The following is a 27,531-nucleotide window of genomic DNA, read 5'->3' on the forward strand; positions in this document are numbered from 1 at the left end:
GAAAACTAGGACATAAATACAACAAAAAAGCTAAAACATTTTCATAGGCTGCAGAAATATCCATTATCTTACTGCTGAATGCATGTTAGCTAAGAGAAACTCTTGTGTATGCTGCATTATTCAGCTACAAAAATCAAATGTTTGAAAGGGGAGATAAGGGAAGGAGAAAAGATACTTTGGAATAGTTTTAAGTTACAACTATACTACTTAGTATAAAAGAGCCCTGTGGCACAGCTCTGCTTACAACCTGAGTTCGATCCAGGCGGAAGCTGGGTTCTGGTAGCTGGCTCAAGGATGACTCAGCCTACCATCCTTCCGAGATCGGTAAAATGAGTACCCAGTTTCCTGGGGGTAAAGCGTAGATGACTAGGGAAGGCAATGGCAAACCACCCCGTAACAAAAAGTCTGCCAAGAAAACATCGTGATGCGACGTTCCCCCATGGGTCAGTAATGACTCAGTGCTTGCACAGAGGACTACCTTTACCTTTGTACTACGTGTAGTAAAAATATTAATATTGCAGAGATTAAGCTATAGATGAACATGAATTTCACAATCCAGTCACCGTTAAACGCTTTCAGGTGCCTTTAATTTTAGTAGATCAATGCTGAAATCAGTGGCGCCTGAAGAGCTTCAATGAGGCTCAATTGTGCCTCCTTAATATGAAGCATGAAATGTCAGTAAAATATTCTCTTGCACAGTAAAAGAAACAGTGTGTGTAATATCAGAAACAATTTAGGGCCAGTAAACTTACTAAACTCAGATACAAGTATTCACGCATACAGTATACTCCAAGTAGTGTTTAGGATGCAACTTAGAAAAGAATATTTATACAGTGAAATTATTAACAAAAGGTGTTAAGAGGTTACTTTTTTAACATTTCCTCCTTTTTCTTGTACTGGTCACTTCCTTTTTCAAATGGGTACCCGCTGAACTGGCCCACATTCTTCTTCAATGAAGCAACCTACGGCAGAAGACAAAAGATAAGGTAAAAAAATTAAAATAGTTAAAATTAATTGAGAAATTATGTGTATCACAAGACCAAATGCAGACTTGCTAAGGCAAAATCCCTGGTCCATGAGACAATTCCACATAAATACTTCTGTTTCATTTGGTTTGGAAAAGAGCAAAAGATTGAATATCATCAGTACTTAGAACAGATGTAGGTTTGGAAAAGAGCAAAAGATTGAACATCATCAGTACTTAGAACAGATGTAGCAGATCCCGATAAAGAAACTTGTTCATTGACTTAGAAAGAACTTCCCTTAATTTGGGGCGGGGGTGGGGGGTGGGGAGAGATGCTACAAGTTGCAAATACTTGTTGACAACAAGAGGCATGCTAAAATCAGTTGTCTAATAATTATATCTAAAGATAAAAAGCAAGCATGAATACTAATGGTCCTGTGTTTGTACAGAAGCTGTTTTCACAGTTTTTCTCATTTATATAAATGTAACTTCAATGGTCCAGACATATATAATTGGAGCCTAGGGGCTTGCTGGAAGACCCCTTGTACTGGAAGAAGGCACCAGTAGCATTCATAGGTTCTATCCCATTGTTAATTCAAGTACCTAAGAAATACAATACAAAGCTCAACAGGAAAGAATATACTTTGCATGTAGAAGGTACCAGGTTCAATCCATGGCATCTAGTTATGATATGGTAGCATCTGATGTGAAAGACCTCTTCCTAAGACATAGAAAGCCACTGCCAGCTAGAGTAGACAAATTTTGACAGACTAAACCTAACACACTATGAGGTAGCTTCATGTATTTATTGTCCTAGTATACCACTTTTGCAAAACAGGATAAAATATAAAAACTAGATTAAAATATAAAAACTAAAAATACAGTTGCACACATAGAGATCACTTCCACCACAAAGACAAAACAGTTTGTGAGTGCATGGCCAAGTGTTTTTAATAAAGTCAAAAGTTAAAGAGAACTCAGGCTACATATCGGAGCACTCATCTTGAGTAGCTCTTTGGATCCAGACTAAGTATCTGAATGTCCATTCCATCAAATTCAACTAAACACATTTTCAATGTAGCAATTTTCAAGATTCAACTTAGGACTCTTTAGCGACCTTAAACATCTATATAAAGAGACAGCAAATAAATAATCTAAAATACCTATAAAAGACCTCCATTATAGCCTTCATAACGATTTTCAAATTAATATGAAAGACAATATTTTAAGAATTCTTACTGTGCCTGGTCTATTATAGAGAAGTTTGTGCAGATTTCGAAGCTCATCTGTTTTCTTCTTACTTAAGAAGTACTGTATCCTTTCAATTTCACAGAGCTTTTGTCCCTTTCCTGAAAGAAAAAGTAGCATCACACTGAGTGTCTAAACACTGAACTAGAACAATATTGTCTGAAGGGAAGTATAAGTGGACTTGTTTATTACAGCCTGCAGATAGTTAACAGATTACTTATTATGTATCTGAGGGGGACTGAATTTAATCTTAGAAACTGTGTAAGAATTGACATATATAATATCTTGCTTGAGAGCTTCATTCAAGAATTTAAGCAGAGTGAAGCGATGGCAGCAAGACAGTCACATGTGCCAAGCACATACCTAGCAGGAAGAGAAAGCAGAGGGAGTTCCTGGAAAATAAAATAATAGCAATTAACTTAGCCACACTCACAAAGTGCATAACTGGGTTTCAAATGTTGCCATGTAGGGCACTGCTTGCACCACTACAGCTTAAATCTATTCATGTTACCACACAGCCAAGCATCAAGTTTAAACATTTATATAAATATATATAAAACTCTAAAAGAAAACAAGTTCTAATTTAGCATGTTTAGAGACCAAAGTAAAGCAAGAATTCTGTTTAATACAGAATACGCTTTAAAAACTTGCCTGGAGTAATTGTAAAAGGCTCCTTTTGTAACGAGGACACCTGCATGGTCAATCTTTCTACTTTCTTCTTCTCTCTTTTTCCTTCAACAATGAGACTCTTTTCTGAAAGAAACAATAAAGCATATTTTCTTTCTGTGCACAGGTATTCCCATACCCCTTCTCAAAACTCCTCCCCACACACTAACTACCAGGCTTCAGCCAAAATCTTTGAACATGTGCTGTTCATTATACATTTAATCCTGCAAGGGATTTAAGTAAGCATATAGGTTCCTTCCTCATTTTATTTTCACCATAACCATCAGATGGGCCTCATAATCTCACAGCCTAATCTAAGATCACCACTTCACCAGTATGCTTCAGGGCCATAGGGGATTTGAATCCAAGTCTTCCTTGCCTCAAATGTGAGTCACATTGCACTCTGCTGAGGCATAACAAAACCATTCATTGTAGATGACACAAGACCTTCCTGGACCTCACACTTTCACCTAGCACTTTGCTCTTCTTTACAATGCCAAATACATATGGTTTCTGCAGGAGCAAGTAACTGATGAGCAATCAACAGTGCCAGACCCACATCAATCTCATTATGGCAGTCTAGTCCCTAGGTTACAAAAGTATAGATGCTGCCATCCCTCAAACTGATGAAGACAGCAGCTTAACAGCAAATGGAGATACTAAAGAACATTCCTTAAGACTACCTCAACCTCAGTGCAAGTTTTTGGAGCAACCCCAGATTACAAACCAGCTGCACTCTTAATAAACCAAATACTTCTCTAGTCACAGCCCTGTTTATTATTTCAGCCTTTCTAGATTCAGCTTTGCTATCAAGCTTACCCATATCCAGCCCCCATCATGGGTAGATGCAGAGTAAGAACCAAGGTTGTAGGGCTAGGGTTGAATTAAGAAGGCATGTCATCATCTTGATGGCACTAAGTTACTTCTTCCTAACTGTTTTCTTTTCAGTCGCTACATTAGTCATACCTTTTGTTTCACAGAGAATAAAAATAGCAGACATGCAAGAGAAACATCTGTATTTAATGTTCTAAAGTCAACACATCTTGCTCTTTGATTGCTTCTACAAGTCGCAGTAGGTATTTTTACTGCACATGTATGTTATTACATGTTTAGAAATTATACATGGCTTCACCCATTTTATTCCCACATTTAGTAAATCCCACAAGTGGTGCATGCCCTTTTGGAGGCTGGCAGCAAACAATTTTAAAATTATGTGTAATTTGGTTGGCGCTAATAAACAGAATTATGTGGATTTTATTTTGGGACCCACACAGTTGCTAATTATTTGCCCAAAAGATATAAAATATGATTAGTGAAAAACAATTATAATTATTGCATTTAACACGTTATCAGTGCATATTTCTTTTAAGTAGTTTTGAGTACAAAAGTATGAGAGATGTCTTTATGAAGATGTAGTGCATGCAAGACAAAAATGAAGTACTATAAAATACTTATACCCCTGATATTAGGACTATTTGGGGGCATAGACGACTAAGCATTTGATTCTTATCTTTTAACAAACTGTATACAAAACACAATACAACTAGAATGGTTAATAAAAAAGGACCAAGGCTTTACTGCTTAAATAAGCTTTATAAACTATTGGTGAAAAAGTGGCTATCCATCCCCTTTGTTCTCTCTCATTGCCCATATCACTATTTCTCTTTAAGCCTGCAGAAGTGATGGCAATTGACCCCAGGCTTGTCCTCTTCCAGTAGGAACCAGGGCATAGCAACAAACTGAACTGCAGCCCTCGAACTATAAACTGACAAAGAAGTAGTAATTCATCGCCAGCAGCAGTGTGAACATAGGGACAGAAAAGCCCATAATTAGTCTTGGGATACAGGTATTAACACAGCAAACTGGAGCTTGATTCAAGGCTTCTGAAACCAGGAACCCTTCACGTGTACACATTAACAAGATTTTGTACCTGTCATAAGCAGATGTGTTTTCCTGTGACGTCTGAACGCAGCCACAGAATGAAAATGTGTTCTTGCAGCACAGAGAGTATTTTAAATTGTATTTCTTATGAATACATATATGAAAACTTTTTATCTAAATGGATCATTAGATACTGTTTGTATCCCCAACTTCTAAATGTACAAGCAATTCAAAGAAATAGAAGGTAGCCTGGACAACAGGTGGCATCCAAAGATGTGTACACAGAAAGTCTCTCCTTTCAATGTATTTAACATTACATTGAATCGTGCCCTGCTGGTCCCCTAACATTGTTTGCGCCACTGACTTTAACATGGTTCCAGGTGTATTTTCTGAGGATATGTACCCACCTTTCTCTTCTTCCTCCTCCTCTTCCTCCTCATCACTATTTTCAGTTTTAGGTTCTCTCTCTTCTATTTGCTCAGCAGATTGCACATCATCTTTTTCAGAAACAGAAGTCATGGCTAGTTCTTCTGCATGGAAATAGAAGAGGGGGCATCAACATTATTCTGAAAGCATTAATTTGAAAGTTGTTTATAAGACAAGAAAGATTTCGATCAGACTTAAGAAGGAGTGCCCAGTTACTTTAGGAACAGCAACTACAACTTAACTATTCAGTTACCTGAAAGCTATGAATATTCACTACACATTTAGAGCTTATACACTAATTTACAGGGTAGAGAACAACAAATGCAAAATTAATTGCAAAGGAACTTGTTCTATGCAAGCAGGCTATGCACACACTAACTTAATGATTGTGGCATGCATTCTCTGTGAAAACAGTTTTGTTTTTAAAAGTTCATCAGACACAATTTAGATAGGAAGCATACATGCAATATGTAAAAACGGAAGTCAAGTTCCTTTGCTGGCTGCCTGAGTACTTATTCCTCAGTCTTCAGGCACTTTTGCGTACCCACACTATATACACACACTATATCTCCAATCTCACTAATCTTTGTAAAAAGAATTTCTAGACTCCACAAAATGTAAATACTAGCTTCAAAATAAAGCATACTAAATAGAACAAATTCATTTTTATTATATATATATTATTTTGAACACAAAATGCATTATGTTGTTCTGATTATCAAAGTTACCAATCGCCTCAACTGATTTTTTTTTTAATTACAAAACACATGTAGCTGGATTTCACAAGATTTCTACTTGTGGACTGAACCTGCCTTCATCTCCACACAGCAGCCTGCTGCAGCCCCTGAAAAGGAGATGCTGAGAATCACAGGACCCTCATGGACAAAACACTACAGGGGTCAAGGAGGGAAGCAGCAGTAAAGAGGGGAATCAGGAGATATTCTCTTTTGTCTACCATAAGTGGGCCATTAGCTAGATATAACACTATATGCCGCCTTTCTGCTTTCTGACAGGTTTTTAAAAAACAATATATCGAAAACCTGGGGTAAACAGGTCAATTTTCTTAGTCTAGTCCTACTATGTAAGTTTCATAATCACCGCAACAAAAACTCTGCAGACCACTTTATACAACTAAGACTGTAGCCCACAAAAGCTTACTATATAACATTCCTATATATGTTTATTATGCAAACAACACAAATGTTTTGGCTACAAACTAATCACACAGCACCCTCTCTTGAACAATGCAGCGAAGGGTACAGTTACACAGATCTCTCCTTCACGAGAAACTTCTACTACTGGCTTTCTTTCCTAACTATCCAAAACTCATACAATATCAGCTCTTCTGCACTTAAAAAATAACCCAAAAATCTCATCTTTCCCCTCATTTAAAATGATTATGGCTCTGCAGTTTCAGAGGGAGTTTGCTGGGCTCCTCTTCCCTCACTTCAACTTCAGGCGACGTAGCCGCATTAAGCCACAGCAGCGAACAGGCGTCTTTAAAAAAAAAAAGGTATTTGCCACCCGGGCCAAAATTCCCGTTGGGCTAGAGCACACTTCGACGGTTCCCTTGAGAGACTCCTGTTTCTTCCGCCCTCCTTCAAGGACAAGGCGAAGAGGCTGGCAAGGGCAACAAAAGACCAGCCTACGGGAGGAGGAAGGAGGAGAGAGAATTGCGGCGGGAAACCGAAGCTGGCGAGTCGAGAAACCATCAGGCCTCGCATTTACAAAAGACAGGGGAAGGGGCAAGTCGGCTCTTTCAAAACGCCTTCCGCAAAATGCGGCATGACGGCTCAGCTCCAGGACAATCGGGATGGCAACCACCTCCTCCCCCGTCCGTTAGGCGTTTCTTCGACCGTTGCTGAGGGAGTAACGGAACACCCACCTGCTCGCCAGAGAGACCCCTGAGCCTGAGGAGGGCGGGCAACAATGGCGACGGCAAACAAAAGACACCCACGGGGCAGAGGGGAAGGGGGGGGGAAGCTGGCGAGGCAGGTAGGCCGGCGGCGCGGGACTCGGCGCGAGTTCGGCGTTACTCTTTTCCCTTCAGGAAAATCAACAACGTTTCAAAATGGCGGGTTGTCAAAGGAGAAGGAGGAAGCGGGAAAGCCCCGGCCAATCAACTTGCGGGACGTATGCGGAGTAAGGCGGGGTGGGGAAAGCGATGGGCAGGAAGGAAGGGGAGAAAGCGGAGAGGGGTAAGAGGGTGTTTCCGAGGAGAAGGCAAAGAGCATGCGCGGGAGGGGTGGCGTCCTCGAGCGGCTTGTTGCTTTGGTTGCAGGGGGCGCCGGCGCGTGTTTACTTCGAGCGGCTCTAACGTGGGGGCGCTCTTTCGGGAAGTGGGGCGGGGAACGCGGTTCTGACCGTTCTCGCCTGCCTGTAAATTCACGCAGGGCTCACTGATCCTGTACAGAGTTCTGTCCTTCTTTGGGCTTAAATGGATTTAGAAGAATGTTATTTAGTTTATGGCTTCACTAGAAGCATGTCTATTTTACCCCATGTCATGTCAAACTATATATGTTCAATTTCAGCAAGGTCCATCTCTGTGTTCCTGTATTTGCATGTATGCTTCTTTTTCAGATTTCTGCAAGCCATACCCTATTGTATTTTTTAAATGTCGTTTTGACATTAATTTAAATGTTGTATTGACTTAAACTGTCTTAAGTCTCAGTGAGAAAGGTGAAGTATAAATACAAGAATTAAGAAAATCCGTATCAGTTTCAAGTACTTAGGAAGATTTGTTTCAGACACATGGATATAGGATAAGTATATTGCATGCCAACTTTATAGTGTGGATGTGGCAAAGATCCCTTAGTTATATTTAGATGGTTATACTCTTTTTTTAACCAGAGCTCTCCAAGTACAATTTTAAAGTACAATTCCATGAAATGCCTTGCAATTAAAACAAAACTATAGCCTAAACATTTCTAATAGCAAATGAATAATAATAAGAAAATTAATACTGGACTGAACCTCCAAAATCCAAACAAACAAGCTAAACATTTAAAATGTGTGTGCCTAGAATAGAGAAAAGATGAACTGAATTGAAATGTTTTAGGGTATATATGTAGACAAAATACATTTGGGTATGTTACATAATGTAACCTCCAAGTAGGGCTTGGAGTTCTCCTGGAATTACAGCTGATGTCCGGACTTGCAGAGATCAGTTCCCCTGGAGGAAATGGCAGCCTTCATCACGTTGTTGCAGAGTTCCCTTCCTCAAATGTTGCCCTTCCCCAGGCACCACCCCCAGATGATTCCCAAGGCAGAATTTGGAACCCTAACTGCAAACAAACGATACTGATGTTGAATGTGATTTGTGGAGTAGGTGCAATTTTTTACAAGAATAATCCATATATATATATGAGATCTTTAATTATTTTTTTCTGAGAAGCACTGTATATAGATGCATGATAGACCCATGGTTGGCATGTGAAGGAAGACAGAAATGTGAGGTACTGTGGGAACAATAGTCCTAACCAGTCTTTGAAAATACTTGTATAAAGCATAAAGCCTGATTGAGTATGCTGCTATATTCGATTTTGTTTCATAAACATATACAAACAACAGATAACACTTTTACAGCTCAAGCCTAAGACTGGGGTACATCATCAATTCTGGGCCAGTGGCAGTTTAGCTAATCAGTATCCTATGATCTCACAGCAGAGAATAGAAACGACAAAAAAAAAGACCCAGTTCCAAAGCACTTAAAGCATAACAACTGTTTCGAGTCCATAGTGACACTGCCCACATCCATCAATCACAGAGCAGCATGCTTGAAGATGCCAGTTTGCGGCTATATAGAGAATCAGCCAATCAATGCATAGTGATGCCAGCACACCTCCCTGAAATCATCTTGTCTCTACTTACCCACAGAACAGAATAAGAGAAGGAACCCTCAGATGACTAACACCAATAGGAGTCCTATAACTTCTTCACCCCTGGGAACTCCACAGGCAACAAATTCACTTTCAACAGGTGAAAACATGGAGGGAAGCATGGACAGTCCAACCATATTACTCAGCTATTACAGCTCACTTGGCATACAAAACTTCCACAGAAAGGCCACTGTATATCCCAGGTAGGAGTTCAGGTGGTGAGCATGGAGCTCTGTTATACAGCACACGTAATATGAATGACATTCCTGGCCTGAGGCCTGCGTGGAGCTAGACATCCCTGGAAGGAGTCCCAGGCACACCTGAGATTTTGATCCAAACAATTATTTTGTTTTGCATTTTGCTTCTGGCCATCCACTGGGTTCGTGAGATTCACTACTGTTTCCTGCCTGCTGCAGTTCAACAGAGAAGCCCTTATTTTCCATCCTGTGACCTGCATGTTTTATTCCACATCAGCTGTGAACAGGGTGATAGTGTACCTTCCCCTTGCCAGACCACAACTCTGCAGGATTTGGAGACCTCTCAACTTTCTCCCAAAGTGAGTATTGTGTTGACAACAACTGAGGGTAGACCCGTATCTACAAAAATTCATTAAAACAGCCGCATCTGTGAAATAATCCAATTATTTATTGAGCAGTATCAGGTAATGGAGGTATGATAGCATGTCAAATGAATGGTTTGGCCTGTAAGTGTCCTGTGCCTTTGAAATTTACACTGGAGGACAACAGAATCACAAGATCTGTCCCTAACACTGCATATACATGACCTTGCTGCTTAAAATGTTGAATTAACTGAGCCTTGGCAGGGCAAATGCTCTGGAAGGGGAGACAGTCTGGCACGCCAGAGGCAGCAGAGGGCTGTGAGAGAATCCGTCCCCTCTGGAGCGATCTCCGCCAGCTGTCTTTTAAAACTATGTTTTCCAGCTAACATTGCATCTCCTGACACATGAAGAATGCATGTCAGAAGTAGACATGGGCATGAACAAAAAAAACAAAACTGAACATGGTGTTTGTTGTTCGTTGCTATCCACGAACAACGAACACTGACGAACATGATCCTGTCACGAACATGTTCGTTGTTCATGGGGGCCAGCAGGCTCTCTTCCAGCCATCAAGATCCCTACTGCACCACTCCCAGAAACCCTACCTGAGCAGGCAGTAGGAAAGGTACCAATAATAAATCATAGCTTGGCCCCAGAGCCTGGCAGCAGCCCTGGAACCTCAAGGGGTAGATCCCTATCCCACCAGACACAAAGAAAATTCAAGCTCCAATGCACTCACCCCGTCTCTAACAGCAGCTGTCTCTCCCTGAAAGCTGGAGCTGGGAGCCCGCCCCCCCCGTCTTTTCCTCTTGTAACAAATTTGGAGCTCCAGTCCACACTTGGAAGACCTGCCTATCAAGCTAAATTGGGCTTAGATTGGGGTTTCCAGGGCAACAGCAGGAGTTCAGACAGAGTTCAGACAATCCCTGCCTGAGTTGCCATGGGAATTGATTGCAGGTGCCAGACTGTCTAGCTTGACGAACAGCAACGAACAAGGTTTGCAACAACTACCTGTTTGTTTAGAATGGGGCCTCACAAACAGCTTGTTCGCGAACAACAGATTGGGCTGTTCGTGGGTTTTTTTAGTTCGTATTGTTCGTGCCCATCTCTAGTCAGAAGTCGAGTGTAGAAAGACTCATATGATAGGTACAACTTTTGTAGTCAAACAACTGTTTTGTTAAGCAGCTTACAGAGCCACAAGAATTGGCAATCCCCAAGTAAACTAAATGCACACAGGTTACTACAGCTGTTGGTCATCTAGCCTCAGCAGATGGTAGACAATACTCTGTGAATGAGGTTCATCCTTGCCTCTATCCATGTTGGAGGGGTGCCTGCAAAGAACCACCAAAACAATAATGTGTAATATTCAACAACAGAAACAAGCAGCATGTGGACTCAAGCACTCTGCATTTGGTGGTGGACTATAGATAGGAGAGAGAGGCACTATTTAGGTATCCTTCTACTTCCTGCGCTTCCTCCTACCCCTTTTTGTTGCCACCACAAAACAATTCACCTGCTGGAGGTGAGTGTGATTGTTGAGCCAATACTTATTCATCCCTGAGGAAGAGATGCACTGGAACTCAGTCTGTAGTTTCTGTTGGGGTTGCATTCCTGCATTACCAAAGAGGTAGTGATTGTCGGGCCAGCTGAAACAACAGTTGGAATCAAGTGATTGGTAGTTACCCAGAAATGTGGTTTTACTCTCTGTTTACTTTGCTTATTGGTACAATGTGATGGTTATATTCTTCCAGCACATCTGTAAGGTGGAGGGTTCTGCACTGTGCATGCTTGCACTGTGTGTGGAAAACTTTGCTAGCAACTGTGGAAGATGAAAGAGAGGTTATTGAGTCAATATACAACCCCTTTTCCTTTTCAGTTAGATTTTGCCTTTAACCCTTCCCTTACACCCTCTGGGTAGATTGCTGCCACCAGGAATTATATTCCAAAATAATTTAAATTTCCCCTTTAATAACGTGCCCAAGCATTAGACTCCTTTGTGGGACTATGTGGCCCTGAGGATAGGAATGACAGATACCCTGGAATAAAAAAACAAACTTTTCTTTTTTACAAGAAGCATATCTGTTTCACTCTAGTACTTAAAGCTTGATGGTTTCAAAGATAGTTCTCATATAGTTTCGGGCCGCCAATGGGGCTGGCTTGCAGCGGCATGCTGTGTGATGATGTCACATACAGTGATGTCATCACGCAGTCTGGGTGCGCACGCACATGTGTGCGCGCATGGGGGCGGCAGCAGCCCTGAGCTGCCCCCAGCCTCAGGCACCAGAAACTCTGTCACCCGCCCTAGCTTCAGATAAATGAATCACTCAAATACACACAGACTTTCTCTCAGGCGCACACACAATTTGCCTGTCAAAACTAGAAAGCAAGATGAATGTTCTTTCACAAACAAACAGTTCAGGCTTCCACAAAGATTGCCTAAATGAACTAGAATGAGAATTCCCCTCAGGCTTCCACACAGGTTGCCTGCTCTGCCTAGACTCAATGTTCTCTCTCAGAAATATATAGATACTCTCAGGCTGCACACAGCTTTGCCCAGACTGAATGTTCTCTCAGCAATTAACTCTGAGCCTCGCTACAAGTGACATCTTTCACGCAAAGGGCACTTGATCATTTTCGCAAGTCTTTCTGGGTACTGAAGTCCCTCTCCCACACCCCTTTTCCTTCTGTTCCTTCCCCTCTCTGTTAGCACGGCTGCCTGAAGAGACGGAGAAAGCCTATGACAGCAGCTTTTGCAAATCGTCTTGCTGGGGGGTGGGGAATGCTCTAGAGAAAGCTGACATGTTGGTGAAGTCCTCCCCTCTCTGTTAGAACTGTTAGGATCGCTGCCTTAAAAGTCAGAGAAAGCCTGTTTGCAAATCGTTTCTCCAGTCGCAAGCCTGCTCTCAATGATCTTTGGGGGCGGGCAGCTGCAACTTTCTTAGCTTTCTCTAGAGTATTCCCCCCCCTCCCCGAGCAAGACGATTAGCAAAGTTGCAGCTGCCCACCCCCAAAGATCATTGAGAGCAGGCTTGTGACTAGAGAAACGATTTGCAAACGCAGGCTTTCTCTGACTTTTAAGGCAGCGATCCTAACAGTTCTAACAGAGAGGGGAGGACTTCACCGACATGTCAGCTTTCTCTAGCGCATTCCCCACCCCCCAGCAAGACGATTTGCAAAAGCTGCTGTCGTAGGCTTTCTCCATCTCTTCAGGCAGCCGTGCTAACAGAGAGGGGAAGGAACAGAAGGAAAAGGGGTGTGGGAGAGGGACTTCAGTACCCAGAAAGACTTGCGAAAATGATCAAGTGCCCTTTGCGTGAAAGATGTCACTTGTAGCAAGGCTCTCTGCCCAATCATCTCACTCACTCATCCTGCTCTTTCACCCCCACTCTTCATCTATTCCACACCAAGCATTTAAAGACACACACACACTTAAATCATTACATACATTTTGCGAGGAGTATGTGTGGAAACATTTGCAGTACCCAAAGGCTGAGAAAGGGAATTTGTCCTCCTTCACATACCTGTGTGGGATGCATTACCCTTGTATCCACAGCTGGAGAATTTACTTTGATATTTGTGTCCTGAGGTAGACTATCTGTAAGGGTTTTGAGCAGACAGCAGGGTTAGCATCATGCTATTACAATTTTACCCAGTTTTTTGCAAGATGCCCTTTCTTTAGAATTCCAGTCAGCAAAGTTTCCCAGCATATGTTCGAAGCATATATGACATAAGGTCTGAAAGCTGTAGCCCTATGCCACAATTCCTGTTGTCTGAGATATGGGTGACCAGGCTGGCTGCTTAGGTGCCCTGTGATTATAGTTCAGTTCTAAATAGTTACACCATTCTAACTCAATTGAAGTAAATAGACCTAGAAGCATGTAAAACTCGGTTTAAGATGGAACTGTTATTTCTATGCTGTAATTTGCTGTGGTGGGAGGCAGATTAGATGGGGTTGTTTTCTACTCCAGTGATTTCAGTGGTGGTAGTCAAGGTCGGTGCCACCATTGAGGCGGTGAGGTGGGTGCCGCGGGCCCAGGGGCACATGCCACGGAGCTGGCATGCCTGGCCCACAGCTGCTGCAGCCGGCCAGCCCCGCGCCGCCGCCACCACCACCAACACATGCCCCCGGCCGGGCGCAGCAGCCGCGGGCCAGGCACAGCAGGTGTCCGGGGCAGCATGCAGAACCTCCCCAGCCACCTGCCGCGCCCGACTGGGAGCGCAGGCAGCCTCTGCGCGCCATCCCAGCCACCCGCTGGCCAATGGGGCTGGCTTGCTGCGTGATGATGTCATTACACAGTGACATCATCACGCAGTCTGGGGGTACGCACGCGCGCACGTAGGGGCAGCCGTGGGCACCAGAAACCCTGGCGCTGCCCCTGGTGGTAATTATACTAATGCTAACATTTTCACTGCTGTAACTTTGTGTCAGTACAGTAGGGATGGGTGGGATACAGTTAAGCTCCTCTTCTCTGAAAACACATCTCAGTGTGTTCTAGGCCCTGTCTTGATGCTTTAATCTGACAGCACTTGACAGGGTGCTCCATTAGCACACACATCCAGATAAGTGAGCCTAATATCTCTCTCTCTCTGTGTATAGAATATTTATTATTTATTTATACCCTGACTTCTTCCCAGTGGAGATCCAAAATGGCTTACAACATCATTCTCCACTCCTTCATTTTATGCTCTGAACAGCCTTGTGAGATAAGTAAGGCTGAGAGTGTGTGACTTGCCCAGGGTCACCCAGTAAACCTTTATGCCAGTGCAGGAATTTGAACCCGGGTCTCCCAAATCTTAGTCTAAAAGAGCAATCCTTAGCACTAAGTTAGCAGGTCTACTCAAAATCCTACTCAGATCTATTCAATGGGGCTTACTCCCAGGAAACAGTTATTAAGATTGTACTCTGACACTCTTAGCCACTATGCCATGCTGGCTTTCCAGCTGACACATGTGGGCCTTATTTGCTATCACAAGCAATTTACCAGCTGAATTTAGGAATGCAGTGTTAATATGGAAATATTTTTTTCTTAACATCTTTGGTGAAGCTTCTCCATTAAGTAAGTCACACTGTTTGTGTAGCTATTTTAAAAAAGTAATATAAAAACATTGAATGAAACATCATATCAATTAATCGATGATAAATCTATACACGGTGCCTAATTTCAAAATACTTATTCAAAGAGTAATGGAGTGCTGGTCAGGCTAGTTTCTAAAGTAAAAATGGTATTCAAAGAATTTTTTGTTAAACTTCATTCATCCAGAGACAATTTTTCTTTCCTTCTGTGTTATATTGTATTTTATGCAGAGGAATAAATTTGATTTTACATTTTAGGAAAATATTTGCTTTGGATCTTTGAGAATCACTAAAGCTAAAGAACTGTAATTGAAAAATAGGCCTGACTGGTTTATAAAGAATGCACTGGCAATTTTCTTCGATATGCAGCTACCTCTCCAGTCCAAAGGGCAAAATGCACTATACTCCCAAGATAAGCATGGGGGGGGGACCTGAAATCTAAAGCTCTGAAAGAACAGCAGATACAGGCAGTTGCTTGTGTTGAATAACAACACTCCTCTCAGTAAACTGAGCCTCTGTCTAGAACCTAGACAGACATAGTAGATAGCACTCTAATGTATAATTGGCTCCTGTGGGATACAAATCTAAATTAATAATTAGGACATCAAATTCTTCCAAGACTGGTAGTACTGTGGAGAAAAAGTTAAAAATAAACCACAATACAGAGCCCCTCTATATGCGTAGGGTTCTCATTGCCAGGTACAGAACAGGAAAACCTTGTGTGTGCGCGGGGGCAGCTGTACCTGTTCATAGCCAGCAAAGGGGAAATCTGTTGACTCATGGCCAAATTGCACTGAATAAGTTTAATGGCACAGCCATTCAGTCATCTGAAAATCATCTTAACTGCAAGATCAAGACAGCGTGGTGAATTAACTGTTCGTGACAATTATGTTGAGGATAATGCTAGTATTGTGTGCTGAAATATGGAAAGGCGGTCCTAAGTAAATACTTGAAATGTTTGATCCTGTCAAAATGTACTTTCATCCATCTAATCCTCAATTTATGCTATACTTAAAATATTAAGGTTGATATATTCCTGTAAGTTACAGACAAAATATATACCAGATTTATATTTGCCCAGTATATTAAATGCCACGTAAACATCTTTCCTACATTAAATCTAAACACAACAATCTGATTTTTCTATACTGTTATTAGAAATATAATAAATACAAAACCAGTAACTATGATTTCATATAGTCCTATATTGAGTACACTGCAGTCCTTTCTTTCCAGGCTGAACTTTCTTATTCCCCACCCCCACCCCAGTAATTGTGGGAATCCTTAGAGGCAGACTCTCAAGCACTTTGTTCCTGAAATATAGCATGAATTTACCCTTTGTAGGAAGAGGAGGAGAAGGAGGAGGTGCCTTCAGACACAAACTGCCTATATCAGTTGCAGTGAGTAGACTTTTGTAATTGTAAAGCCCCTCTTTGGGCCAGGCCAGTTGTTGTGGGGCAACAGCCCTGTTCTCATGTAAAGCAGAAGAAACTTCCTTAATAGGTTGCCTAATGCTGCTGAGGCATCTGGACTCTTATTTTTGGCAGCTCCTATATCTGTGGAAATTGGGAAATGACAATGTTAGGAATGAAAGGGAGTATAGGGGAGAATAAGAGGACTAGCCAAGAAAAGGAGTTTACCTGAACCCAAAGGTGTTGCGTCTGGTGCTGACGAAATAGCTGCAGTGACCAGAAATCAAGCAAGCTGTATCCAGCAGAAATAGCTTCAGGACTGTCGGTGACTTTCTGATAACAGCTAAGGCAGAGGAGAAAGGTGAGTCCTCTCTATACCACTTTAAATGCGGGTGCATTTTCTCCAGATCTTGTCATGCATACAGGAGATGGAATATTTTCTCTCTTGATTTTTCCTCCCTGTGCCTTTAACTGTACTTCAGACTTCACAGTTATGGCAAAACATTGCATTCATACTTGAGGTGAAATTGTGAGTGTGTGTGTGTGTGCGCACGCGCACACACACAGGCGTGTCTGTGTGCTGGGCATGATACTTTCTCAAAGATTAGTGGCTAGCTCACCACAATTTTCTTGAAGCAGCTACACCCACTAGCATAGCATTGCAATCTGCTCACACAGAGGAAAACTTGTGGGCCGTTTGAAGTTAGTGAAAATTACCATTGAGCCCAAAAAGTTGCCTACATTAGCTTTATCAAGACATCAAAGATATTCATAAGTTAAAAAAAATACTTGAGCATTTTCAAACCCTAATACTGACCGAATAAACTATATACATTTGTGCTAAATGAAATGGGTTGATTCTGTGGTGATAAACGATCTAAAGAATTTGTGAATTATTATTAAATTTAAAAAGATATATTTCCTTGTATCCCAAAGAGCATATGTAGTTGTTTGTTTTTGTGGTCATGTGGTATCTGGGATGCAAACTATTTATATTTGACAGCAGTTTTGGAGACCTGAAATCCGGCTTTTTAAAAGGCAGACAAGTATTCATAAACAAGCAAAATTCATATAATCCCTTTTATTAGGACCAATTACATTTACAGAAAACCTTATGCAAGCTTTTGAGTTCACCAGATTTCTTCATCTGGCTGGATGTTATAAAATTTAAAAAGTGAACAGTTTAGAACATGTATTTCTCAGGCCATGATCGTAAGGTCTGATTGAATGTATGTATGTATTTACTTTATACTACACCTTCCTTCCTCATGGCATCTCAAACAGCTTATATTGTTCTCCTTTTCTCCATTTTATCCTCACAACAATCCTATGAGGTGTGTGTGTAATACTTGCTCAAGGTTACTGAGCAAGCTTCCATAGCAGAGCTGGGATTCCAACCTGGATCTCCCAGATTCTAGTCCACCACTATAACCACTACATCACCCTGGCTCTCATTGGATCTTGCCAGCAAAATCAGCACAGTTGGCAAGTAATCTTCTAGAATGACTACAATTTCAGTCTAAACTAGCAAGGAGAAAATACTTACTTACTGCATTCATCATCTACCTTTCTTGTTAAGACTCAACAGGTCTGACCTCCTCCTGTACTTATGAATGTATTCTGAATACATGTACACAATACCAAATAAAATAAAATGGCTGGCACACCAGCAAGGAGCAGAAAACCTTTTTCCTGCCTGCTTACCTATGGATACTTATAGGTCAGAGATCTGAAACCAGGAACACTGGCACCTACCTCTGCCACAATCTTAGTTTACCAAGAAGTTCCTGCTTGTTGTTTGCTGCAAGGTGGCCAAAGGTGGTGCTGCCTACAAGGTCAAGAAGGGTCAAGTGAAACGAGGAGACCATAGGATTCTGCCTGGTCATATACAGCTTCTCACAGTGGCCTAGACATTAATACTTTGGGTAAAGACAGAACAAAGTCTTGTCAGCTGCTGTTTTCTTATGTAACTGTCTTGTGTGATAAAAGATATCTTGGCTTCAAATTGCTAGCTCTGTAAATAGGCATTTGAAGTGGCAGACTGGAGTGCCTATTTGCAGGCTGGTTTACTTTTAGTTAATCTTTGTGGCTTCTGTGCAGTTCCACATGTATGCCGGCACAGAAGACCAGACAAAGAGCAACAGTTTCAGGTCAGTGAAACCCTGTTCTACCCACTTTTCAAATGGGAATAATGAGAAAAAACTGAAATATTGGCACATGTCCTGCCATGAGACGAATTACATACAGTTACACTGAATACAAGCTTAAGGTTAGCAACAGCAGTAAATAATGTATGATGGGTCAGGGGTACACTCTGCCAGAGACTTGTGCAGTGGTTATGTGCTCGGATATATGTAGTGACTTATTCCTTGTGAGCAATTAATCTGGATAAATAGCTCATTGCCACTTTTTATCTCTCATTTACTCTCCTGAGTGTGTGTGGATTAGAAGGGCTGCCAACTCTGGGTTAGGAAATTCCTGGAGATTTGGGGGTAGAGCCTGGGGTGGGTGGGGTTTGGATAGGGGAGGAACCTCAGAGAGGCATAATGCCATAGAATCCACCCTCCCAAGCAGCCACTTTTTCCAGGGGAGCTGCTCTCTCTAGTCTGAAGATCAGTTGTAATTCTAGGAGATCTTCAGGCCGCACCTGGAGGATGGCAACCCTAGCTAACAGTCCTGTGGTAATGGGGACCATCATCTTTCAGATTATGGCAAATTATAGCCTTGAGTAATGTATCCCCAAGTAAGCCTTTCAACCTCCTGCAATTCCATTCTCTACCCCGACAGCAAACAATTGAAATAGCACCTTGTTGTAGAGCTGAGTCTGTAGACGAGGTGTCTAACAGTGCAGACCTCAGCAAAATGATGGCTTTCTAAATTCAGTTAAGTCACTGGGTTTAGAAGCAGCTGGAAGAAGAGAACGGTGGAAGTGGGTAATTGTTAAATAAAGGACACCAACTGTGCAGTGTGACACTGTGTTTATTATTTATTTATTTACATTATTTATAGTCTGCCTTTATCATTGAGACTCGAGGAGAATTACACAGTGTGAAGTTTTGAAGTGAAATATCCATAAATGTGGGTAAGCCCCTGGGCCGTACATGGCACATGAAAGCATGGCTTTGTAAAGCACCAGTCATGGTTAACATGGAGTTTTGAAGGCTTGCCACAAAATAAGGATCATTTGAAAATTTTGAGTAGTAGCTAGCCACCACCTTTCTGTAGTATGAGGCAGGCTACTTTCATTAAATTAAAATACATTTCTCTCTTAGAATTTGTGAAAATTCTGCTGTTTGATAGTCGGCTGGAATAAATAAAACGTCATATTCTTCAGCATGGTAATTGTTGCAGGCCTTAAAAAAACTTTAATTCCAGCTATAACTGATTCACACAAAAATTGTGATCTGCTGCTGAATTCCTACTCTTCTGCCATTAACTAATCGCAGACTTGAAAGTGTGGTTCCTCATGGCACTTAATACAGTATTCCACACACACACACACACACACACACACACACACACACACACACACACACACACACACACACACACACACACACACACACACACACACACACACACCCGCCAGACTCTGCCATGTGTCTACTCAGAAGTAAAACATTGTCAGTAAGTAAATGCATGTTCTTTTTGTTATTTTCAGACCAATTCCTTTCTGATTCTCCTGTATTCTTGAATCAATCATAAATTATTAGCTCTTGTTGCATAGGGGAGGGCTTTAAATACTTTTTTTCTTTTTTTTTTAATTAATAAATTTTTATTGGATGGGTCAATATATAGTCAGATTAAAACACAAATACAATCCATTTCAATTCCCACAAGTATATTTCCCCACCCCCTCCCCTCCCCCTTTTCAATGTTGACTTCCAACAGCACTTGAACCCCCCGCTATTAATATCACATTATTTCTATATTATAGTTGTTCTTATCTTGTTATTAGTAAAGATCTTAACTATATCTTATCTTACTTAGTATCATTAAAACCCTTCAAAAGACCATAATTGTCCCTTAACATCCCATTTCTTTTCCATATATTTTTTCAGCTTTTTCCAATCTTCCAAAAATGTTTTTGGTTCTTGATCCTTCAAGTTTCTTGTTAGTTTGTCCATTTCAGCCATGTACAACAATTTGTTTGTCCATTCTTCAATTTCAGGTATTTCTTCTTTCTTCCAGTATTGAGCATATAATATTCTTGCTGCTGTTATCATATAATATAGCAATGTCTTGTCATTTCTATTAACATCTTCTAAGTGCAAAGATAATAACAGAATTTCTGGATTTTTAACAACATTATACTGGAGTATCAAAGACATCTCAGCACATATTTTAGCCCCAAAGTCTCTAGCCTTACGGCAAGTCCACCACATATGAAATAGAGAACCTTCATGCTCCTTACATTTCCAACACTTATTAGATAACTGCTTATTAGCTAAGGCTAATTTTTTTGGTGTTAAATACCATCTATATAACATTTTATAGCCATTCTCTCTAATACTGGTACATGTTGACATTTTTAACGTATTTTTCCACAATTGTTCCCATGCTTCCATCATTATTTCATTGTTACAGTTTATTGCCCACTTTACCATTTGGACCTTGACTGTTTCATCTTCTGTGAACCATTTCAATAACAATTTATACATTTTAGAAATTGCTTTATTATTATCTCCTAACAAAAGTTCCTAAAATTCTGAATTCTTAATTCTAAATCCTGTCTTCCTTTGATCTGTATCAAATAGGTCTTTAATTTGTCTATATTGTAACCAACCATATTTAAATGGCAACTCCTCATTTGGTTTGAGTTTTACCTCCTTATCTACTACTTCTGTTAAGTCCTTGAGGGTGAGCCATTCTTCTCCTTTATATTCTAGGTTTGGGTTGATCACCTCAGCTGGTATACTCCACAGTGGTTTCTTCTGATCTATAAATTTTTTATACTTTAGCCAAGTCAACAATAAATTTCTTCTCAGATAGTGGTGCTGAAACATTGCATCCATTTTGTACTTATCGTACCACATATACGCATGCCATCCAAAAAGTTTGTTGTAGCCTTCCAAGGTTAACAATTTATGATTGGCTAAAGACACCCATTCTTTTAGCCAGACTAGACATATTGCCTCATGGTAAAGTCGAAGATCAGGTAATTGCATTCCACCTCTTTCCTTAGCATCACAAAGTACTTTAATCTTTACTCTTGGTTTCTTCCCTGCCCACACAAATTCCGATATTTTCTTCTGCCATTTTTCAAATTGCTTTTTGTCTTTTATGATTGGTATTGTTTGCATTAGGAACATAATTCTAGGCAACACATTCATTTTAACTGTGGCAATCCGACCAAACCACGATAAGTTTAATTTATTCCATTTTATCATATCTTTTTTTTTTTCTCTTCATTTTTTTTAAAACCAAACAAACAAACAAAAACAATGTACAGAAGTAAAATAGAACAACAACAAAGTCTTAGTGAACTATATACAATAAACGTCATGCCAATATAGTTAAAACAAAGACAACTAGCATTTTTTTTCCAATTATTTGATAGTCGTTGCTTCAAATCTGAGTAACAAAAAGTAAATGCTTAGGTGGAGAGTGATTTGTATTGGAAATGAATTCAATGAATGGTAACCATTTTGCAATAAAATCAGTTTCTTTCAAATAGTGTTCACTCTGGTATAATTCGTCATGTATTTTTTCTTGTATATAGTGGTCCCATATTTTTTCTAACCATTTTTCTGCTGTGGGAACCGTCTTTGATTTCCAATGTAAAGCTAGCAAGTTCTTAGCTACAACCAAAAGGTTGCTAATTAGATCTTTTCTTATTTGTGGAATTTTGAAAGTATCCCATACATTCAAGAATATGATCTTTGGATCAAGGGGGATTTTGTAGCCTGTTATTTCTTTTATATAACATAATATATCATTCCAAAAAGGTTCTATTCGGGGGCATTCCCACCAACAATGTTTAAACGTTCCTATATTTCCACACTCTTTCCAGCAGAGCGGAGGATTTGTTTTAGTTATTAGTGAGAGTTTTCTTGGTGTTATGTGCCATCTGTGAATGATTTCATTTTATCATATCTCTTTCAATTTGTGTCCAGAGCTTTTCATAATTATGATCAATATTTTTAGCTGTGAGCTCTATTCCCAAATATTTAGTCTTGTGTACCACTTCACAATTTGTTAATTCACTCAGTTCCTGTTGCTTCTTCTTGGTCATATTCTTGGTTATTATTTTTGACTTCTTTTTATTTATAAAAAAGCCCGCCAAATCTCCAAATTCCTTAATTTTATGCAGTAGTCTTGGCAAAGTTTGTAATGGATCTTCTGCTATAAACATCACATCATCTGCAAAAGCTCTCAACTTATATGAAGATCCATTTATTTTTATTCCTTTTATGTTGTCATCTTCTCTAATCTGCCTTAATAATATTTCTAAGACCATAACAAATAACAATGGTGATAGTGGACATCCTTGTCTTGTACCTTTCCTTATTTCGAACTTCTCTGTCAGGTCGTCATTGACACAGATGGTCGCTCTTTGTTTCTTATATATTATTTTTACTGCTTCTATAAATTCTTTACCTAAGTCCATCTTTTCCATTGATGCGAACATAAAGTCCCAGTTCAAGTTGTCAAAGGCCTTCTCTGCGTCTGCAAAGAAAAGGCCAACTTCTTTATCTGGTCGCTTGTCAAAATATTCAATAGCATTTATAACCACTCTCAAATTATCCTTTAGTTGTCTGTTTGGTAGGAATCCAGCCTGATCCTCTCCTATAAAGTCCATTAGCCATATTTTAAGCCTGTCTGCTAATATTCTTGCCAATATTTTATACTCATTATTTATAAGAGAAATTGGTCTATAATTTTTCACATCTGACAAATCTTGTGATTCTTTTGGGATCAGAGCGATGCTCGCTTCATTCCATGTATCTGGAAGCCCTTTTCCTTGAAGTATATCATTCATTATATTTTTTAATATCGGTACAAGGTCTTCCTTCATTACTTTATAAAATTTAGCTGTGATCCCATCCGGTCCTGGTGCTTTTCCAGTCTTTGCTGCTTCTATTGCTTGTATGATTTCTTCCTCTGTTACTGGAGCATTCAGTCTCTGCTTCATTTTTTCTGGTATCCTTGGTAAATCTGTTTTTTGTAAATATCGGTCTATTTCTTCCAAGTTTACTGCCTTCCTTTGAAATAATTTCGCATAATATTTGTAAAAGGCACGCTTAATTGTTTGCTGGTCTTTCAATACTTTTCCTTTTTCTATTATCTTGTTAATAATTTTCTTCTCCTTTTTCTTCTTCAGTTGCCAGGCTAGGTACTTTCCTGGTTTATTTGCTCCTTCAAATGACTTCTGTTTTAATACCTTTAATTTTCATTCTAATTCCTTGTTACTTATGGCTCTTCTTTGTTCCTGCAGTATTTTGATCTCTTGTCTTATTGATTTTCCCCCAGTTTTTTTCTTTAGTTCCTGTTCTTTTTTATACAATTTCTCCTGTATTACATGCCATTTCTCTTGCTTTCTTTTCTTGTCCTTGTTATTTAGTGAAATTAAATTTCCTCTTATTATTGCTTTATATGTATCCCATACCATCTGGATTGAAACTTCATTGTTATTATTTATTCGAAAAAATTGCTTTGTCTCCTCTCTCAAATACTTCAAATTTTCTTGATCTTGTAATAGATCTTCATTTATTCTCCATCTTACTTTCCTCCGACCCATTATCACTTTCCATAGTATTGGATTGTGGTCTGAACTCACCCTTGGCAAAATTTCCACTTTTTTTGTCCATAGAGCTAGTTCTTTTGATGTCCAAATCATGTCTATTCTTGAAAATGATGAATGCCTCTCAGAGTAGTATGTAAAATCTTTGCCTTTAGGATTTTCTTTTCTCCACCCATCCTCAAGTTGTTCTTGCTGGACTAATTCAAAAAATATTTTTGGTAACTTTCCAGATTTCTTGTTACCTCCCTTTATATTCCTGTCTATTTGTAAGTCCACAACACCATTAAAGTCTCCAGCCATTATCATCTGGTCATATGAGTCTTGATCCAATTTGTCCATTATTTCTCTGAAAAACTGGTCTTTTGCACCATTGGGTGCATAAAGACCTATTATCAATTTTTTTTTAGCATTTACATTAATTTCCGCAGCCACATACCTTCCATTCTGATCTTGAAAAATTAATTTGGAGTCTATAGCCTCTTTAATATAAATCACTACTCCTTTTTTCTTTTGCTTGGATGATGTTATATATTCTTTTCCTAGTTGTTTGTTTTTTAAATATTTAATGTCTTGATCCTTGATATGTGTCTCTTGTAAACAAATTATATTGCAATTTTGTTTTTTTAGCCAATGAAATATTGTTTTTCTCTTTTGGGGTGAGTTTAGTCCATTTACATTCCACGATAGTAATTTGTATTCCATTATGTTACATTTTTAATGGTCTGGGAAAATCCTCCGCATTTTCCTCAAAAAACTTTTCCATCTGCTCTCTTGTCTTGATAATGACTCTTAAAGCTTTATAGTAAAAACTTAGTCCTTCTGGTATCTCCCATCTGTATCTGATGTCCCTTTCTCTTAGTTTGTGGGTCAACTCTTTATATTTTTTCCTTTCTTGGAGAATCCTTTTTGGCATCTCTTTCATTATCTTGATTCTATTTCCCTCCACTGTTAAGGGATTTTCAAAATGCCTTTTGATAATTTCCTCTTTCATTCTTTTTGTTACTAATTGCACAATAATATTTAATATTTAATATTTAATATTTAATAATTTAATTAATATTTAATTAATTTAATAATAATTAATTAATTCTATATACCAGATCCATATTTGCTATTATTTCCTCTGTTTCTTTGTCTAAGAATTCTGCCAGAATTTCTGTCATTTGTTCCTGTACAGTTTGTATATCCGATTCCTGCACGCCCCGAAATCTAAGTTGCCTCTCTGTCACCTTACATTCCATCATTGCCATTCTTTCTTGCATCACTTGGTTTTCCTGCTTCATATTCACCACTATATCCTTAGTCTTTTGCTCTACCTCTTCAACTTTGTTGTTAGTTGCTTGCAATTCCTTTTTTATTCCGTCAATGTTTTTTGCCAGTCCCGCTACTTCCTCCTTAATAGTATCTTTCATATCTTTTAAATCTTTTGCAAGCATTTCCTGCATTTTTTGTAGCAGCTCTTTGTGATTCTCCGTAACTTTTTTTTCTAATCCTTCAATCGCTGCATCTACTGAGGCTTGCCATTCTTTATCTGCTTTTTTCCCTGCCATCGTGGGACTCAGCTTCGTGCCTCCCCACGTATCTGCTCTTTTCCTTAAATCCATTTTGACTTCTTTTATTCTTCTCTTCTTTCAATATTTTAAAATGTCTCTTTTTTGGCAATTAAAAATAGTTTCTCCTAATTCCAAAATGTCGGGTGTTTTTTCTCTATGATTTCTCTGGCACTTCTCTATGGTTACTGGCTTTGCTTCATACCTCACTTAAAATTGCGTGCTTCCTGTTCCTGTAATCCTTGTAGCCTCTCCAGTGTTTCCTTTGTTTTGCTTCTGGGTCTTCCTTCTTTCAGTCGGTCTTCTTACTTCCTGCCCTCTGCTGTCCTCTCTAGGCACCAAGTTGTCTCCTTGCCGGTTTACTTCCCGTCTCGTGATGTTTCCCCTAGTCCACACCTCCTCTCTCACGCTGGCTATCTCTCTTCTAACCGCAAGTATGTATAAACAATATTTCTTTTCACTTTTTTAGTCATTAAAACTTCACCAGCTCCCAAAAGTTTTACTCAACAATTGTTCCTTGTCGTTTACTCTGTTAAATTCTGTCCTTTTGAAATTTTTATCTTGGTCTTTTCACTGCCGTTTTAATTTACAAAGTTCAATCATGATCTTTACCTTGCGATGATTCTGCGGGTTGTCTGTGCTGTTTCTTTTGCTTATAGTTGGTTAAAGCTGTTACTGAAGCTTGGTTTCTGATGTTCTTAAGCCAACTAAATGACTCCTGAGGTACTGCAGATATAGTAGCTCGCCCTTCTCCGAGGGGACCTCAAGGTGGTGGGGAGAATCCTTGATTCAGAACCCCCCCTCACCGAGATCACACTCTCTCGGGGATGCATAGCGTTCAAGCCCAAATTCTCCCTGAAGTTGGGTTGGTAGCAGGCGTTCAGCACCTCGCTTTCCAGAAAAACAGTGCCTCGGACAGCCCAGATCTCTAGGCTCCTTCAGATCGCCATTAATCCCAAACCAGAAGTCGGCTTTAAATACTTTTTTTCAACTTGTAGCCAACTAAAGTCACTGATTCTTTTTTATTTTGTATGATAGCAATTGCTCAATTATAAAATATTGTAAAAGAGAATGTTGTAAGCGGCTTTGGGGGAAGAAAGGCAGGGCCTAAATGAAGCTAAGTAAGTAAATGGGGGAAAAAACCTCAGCAATGAGTCTGGCTTACTACAAAGTATAAGACAATCCTTAAACTCAACAAGAGCTGGTAATTGCAACTGATTAAGTACTATAAATTGTGCCTTAATTTTTATGCTACTTTTTAGGTTCATGTTGTCCGGGGTCTGAGCCCCAGCCCCCAGACTTGACAAGAGGGAACAGCAGGGGACAAAAGGGTGGCAGCAACTCCACCCCCCAAGCCGGCAACCAGGGCCAGAACCTACCTACTCCAGGGGGAAGGGGCAAAAGGCCAGGACCTCAGAGGGGTGGAGGGGGCAAGGAGAGACCAGCCAGCCCCACCTTCCAGGGAGAAGAGAGGGGGCTAAGCAGGCTGGAGGGAAAGGGCCATAGCAGGGGGGAAGGTGGGTCCAGCAGCAGCAGCCCAAGCAGAGCCCTTACCTGGCAGGGAGAGGACGCCGCCGCTGCAGCCCAGAGCCACACCATGGCTAGAAGACAGCAGCCTGGCTCAGGAGGGGGCTGCCACAGGCATTCTGGGGGAGGGGATGGGTAGCCCCGCCCAGCATTGCTGAGCAGGCAGCGCAGAAGCTGGCTAAGGCAGCTCCTCGTGAGCAGGGCCAGGCAAGCTCAGTAGCTCAGAGGCTGGCTAAGGCAGCTCCTCGTGAGCAGGGCCAGGCAAGCTCAGTAGCTCAGAGGCTGGTTGGGCAGCTCCTTGTGAGCAAGGCCAAGGAGCCCTCAGCTGGGGATGGCTCGCACTCAACCCCACCCTGCCAGCAAGGCAAAAGAGCCCAGGAGGGATTAGTGGTTGGAGGAAAACACCTGGAGGAATGCACAGCTGGGCCCAGTCAGGAGAGGGAACAAGCCTGGAAGGAGGGCGGGGTGGAGAAAGGAAACCCTATAAAGGGTGGCTGGGAAGAGCTCTGGGGTGGTGGGTTTGAGTAGGAGCGATGGAGCAGAGTTGGAGTGGAGAGAAGCCAAGGAAAAGGCAAGAAGGAGAGTGGAGGCTTGAAGGAGAG

The 27,531-nt window shown here is 40.5% G+C and overlaps 2 protein-coding genes across 4 annotated transcripts in view; one reads left to right on the plus strand and one right to left on the minus strand.

Moving 5' to 3' along the window:
- Positions 1–16,544, minus strand: part of DEK (DEK proto-oncogene) — a 28,154-nt gene extending 11,610 nt beyond the window's left edge. The window contains exons 1-6 of one of the 3 annotated variants that reach the window (XM_054984984.1): positions 16,337–16,544; positions 13,144–13,217; positions 5,167–5,289; positions 2,864–2,965; positions 2,204–2,313; positions 868–962 (exon numbers count right to left, since the gene is read on the minus strand). In XM_054984984.1, coding sequence (XP_054840959.1) covers positions 868–962; positions 2,204–2,313; positions 2,864–2,965; positions 5,167–5,278 — 419 coding nt within the window. In that variant the 5' untranslated portion in view covers positions 5,279–5,289; positions 13,144–13,217; positions 16,337–16,544. Of the gene's footprint in view, positions 1–867; positions 963–2,203; positions 2,314–2,863; positions 2,966–5,166; positions 5,290–6,632; positions 6,946–7,070; positions 7,268–13,143; positions 13,218–16,336 lie in introns of those variants that run through there. The other 2 variants (XM_054984983.1, XM_054984985.1) reach the window with 2 other exon arrangements.
- A 1,683-nt stretch (positions 16,545–18,227) lies between these two features.
- Positions 18,228–27,531, plus strand: part of RNF144B (ring finger protein 144B) — a 117,836-nt gene continuing 108,532 nt past the window's right edge. The window contains exons 1-2 of the mRNA XM_054984806.1: positions 18,228–18,258; positions 25,738–25,836. Of these exons, the coding sequence (XP_054840781.1) occupies positions 25,779–25,836 (58 nt within the window). The 5' untranslated portion in view covers positions 18,228–18,258; positions 25,738–25,778. The remainder of the gene's footprint in view (positions 18,259–25,737; positions 25,837–27,531) is intronic.

This window comes from Eublepharis macularius, chromosome 7 (assembly GCF_028583425.1).
Source record: "Eublepharis macularius isolate TG4126 chromosome 7, MPM_Emac_v1.0, whole genome shotgun sequence".
Taxonomy (NCBI): domain Eukaryota; kingdom Metazoa; phylum Chordata; class Lepidosauria; order Squamata; family Eublepharidae; genus Eublepharis; species Eublepharis macularius.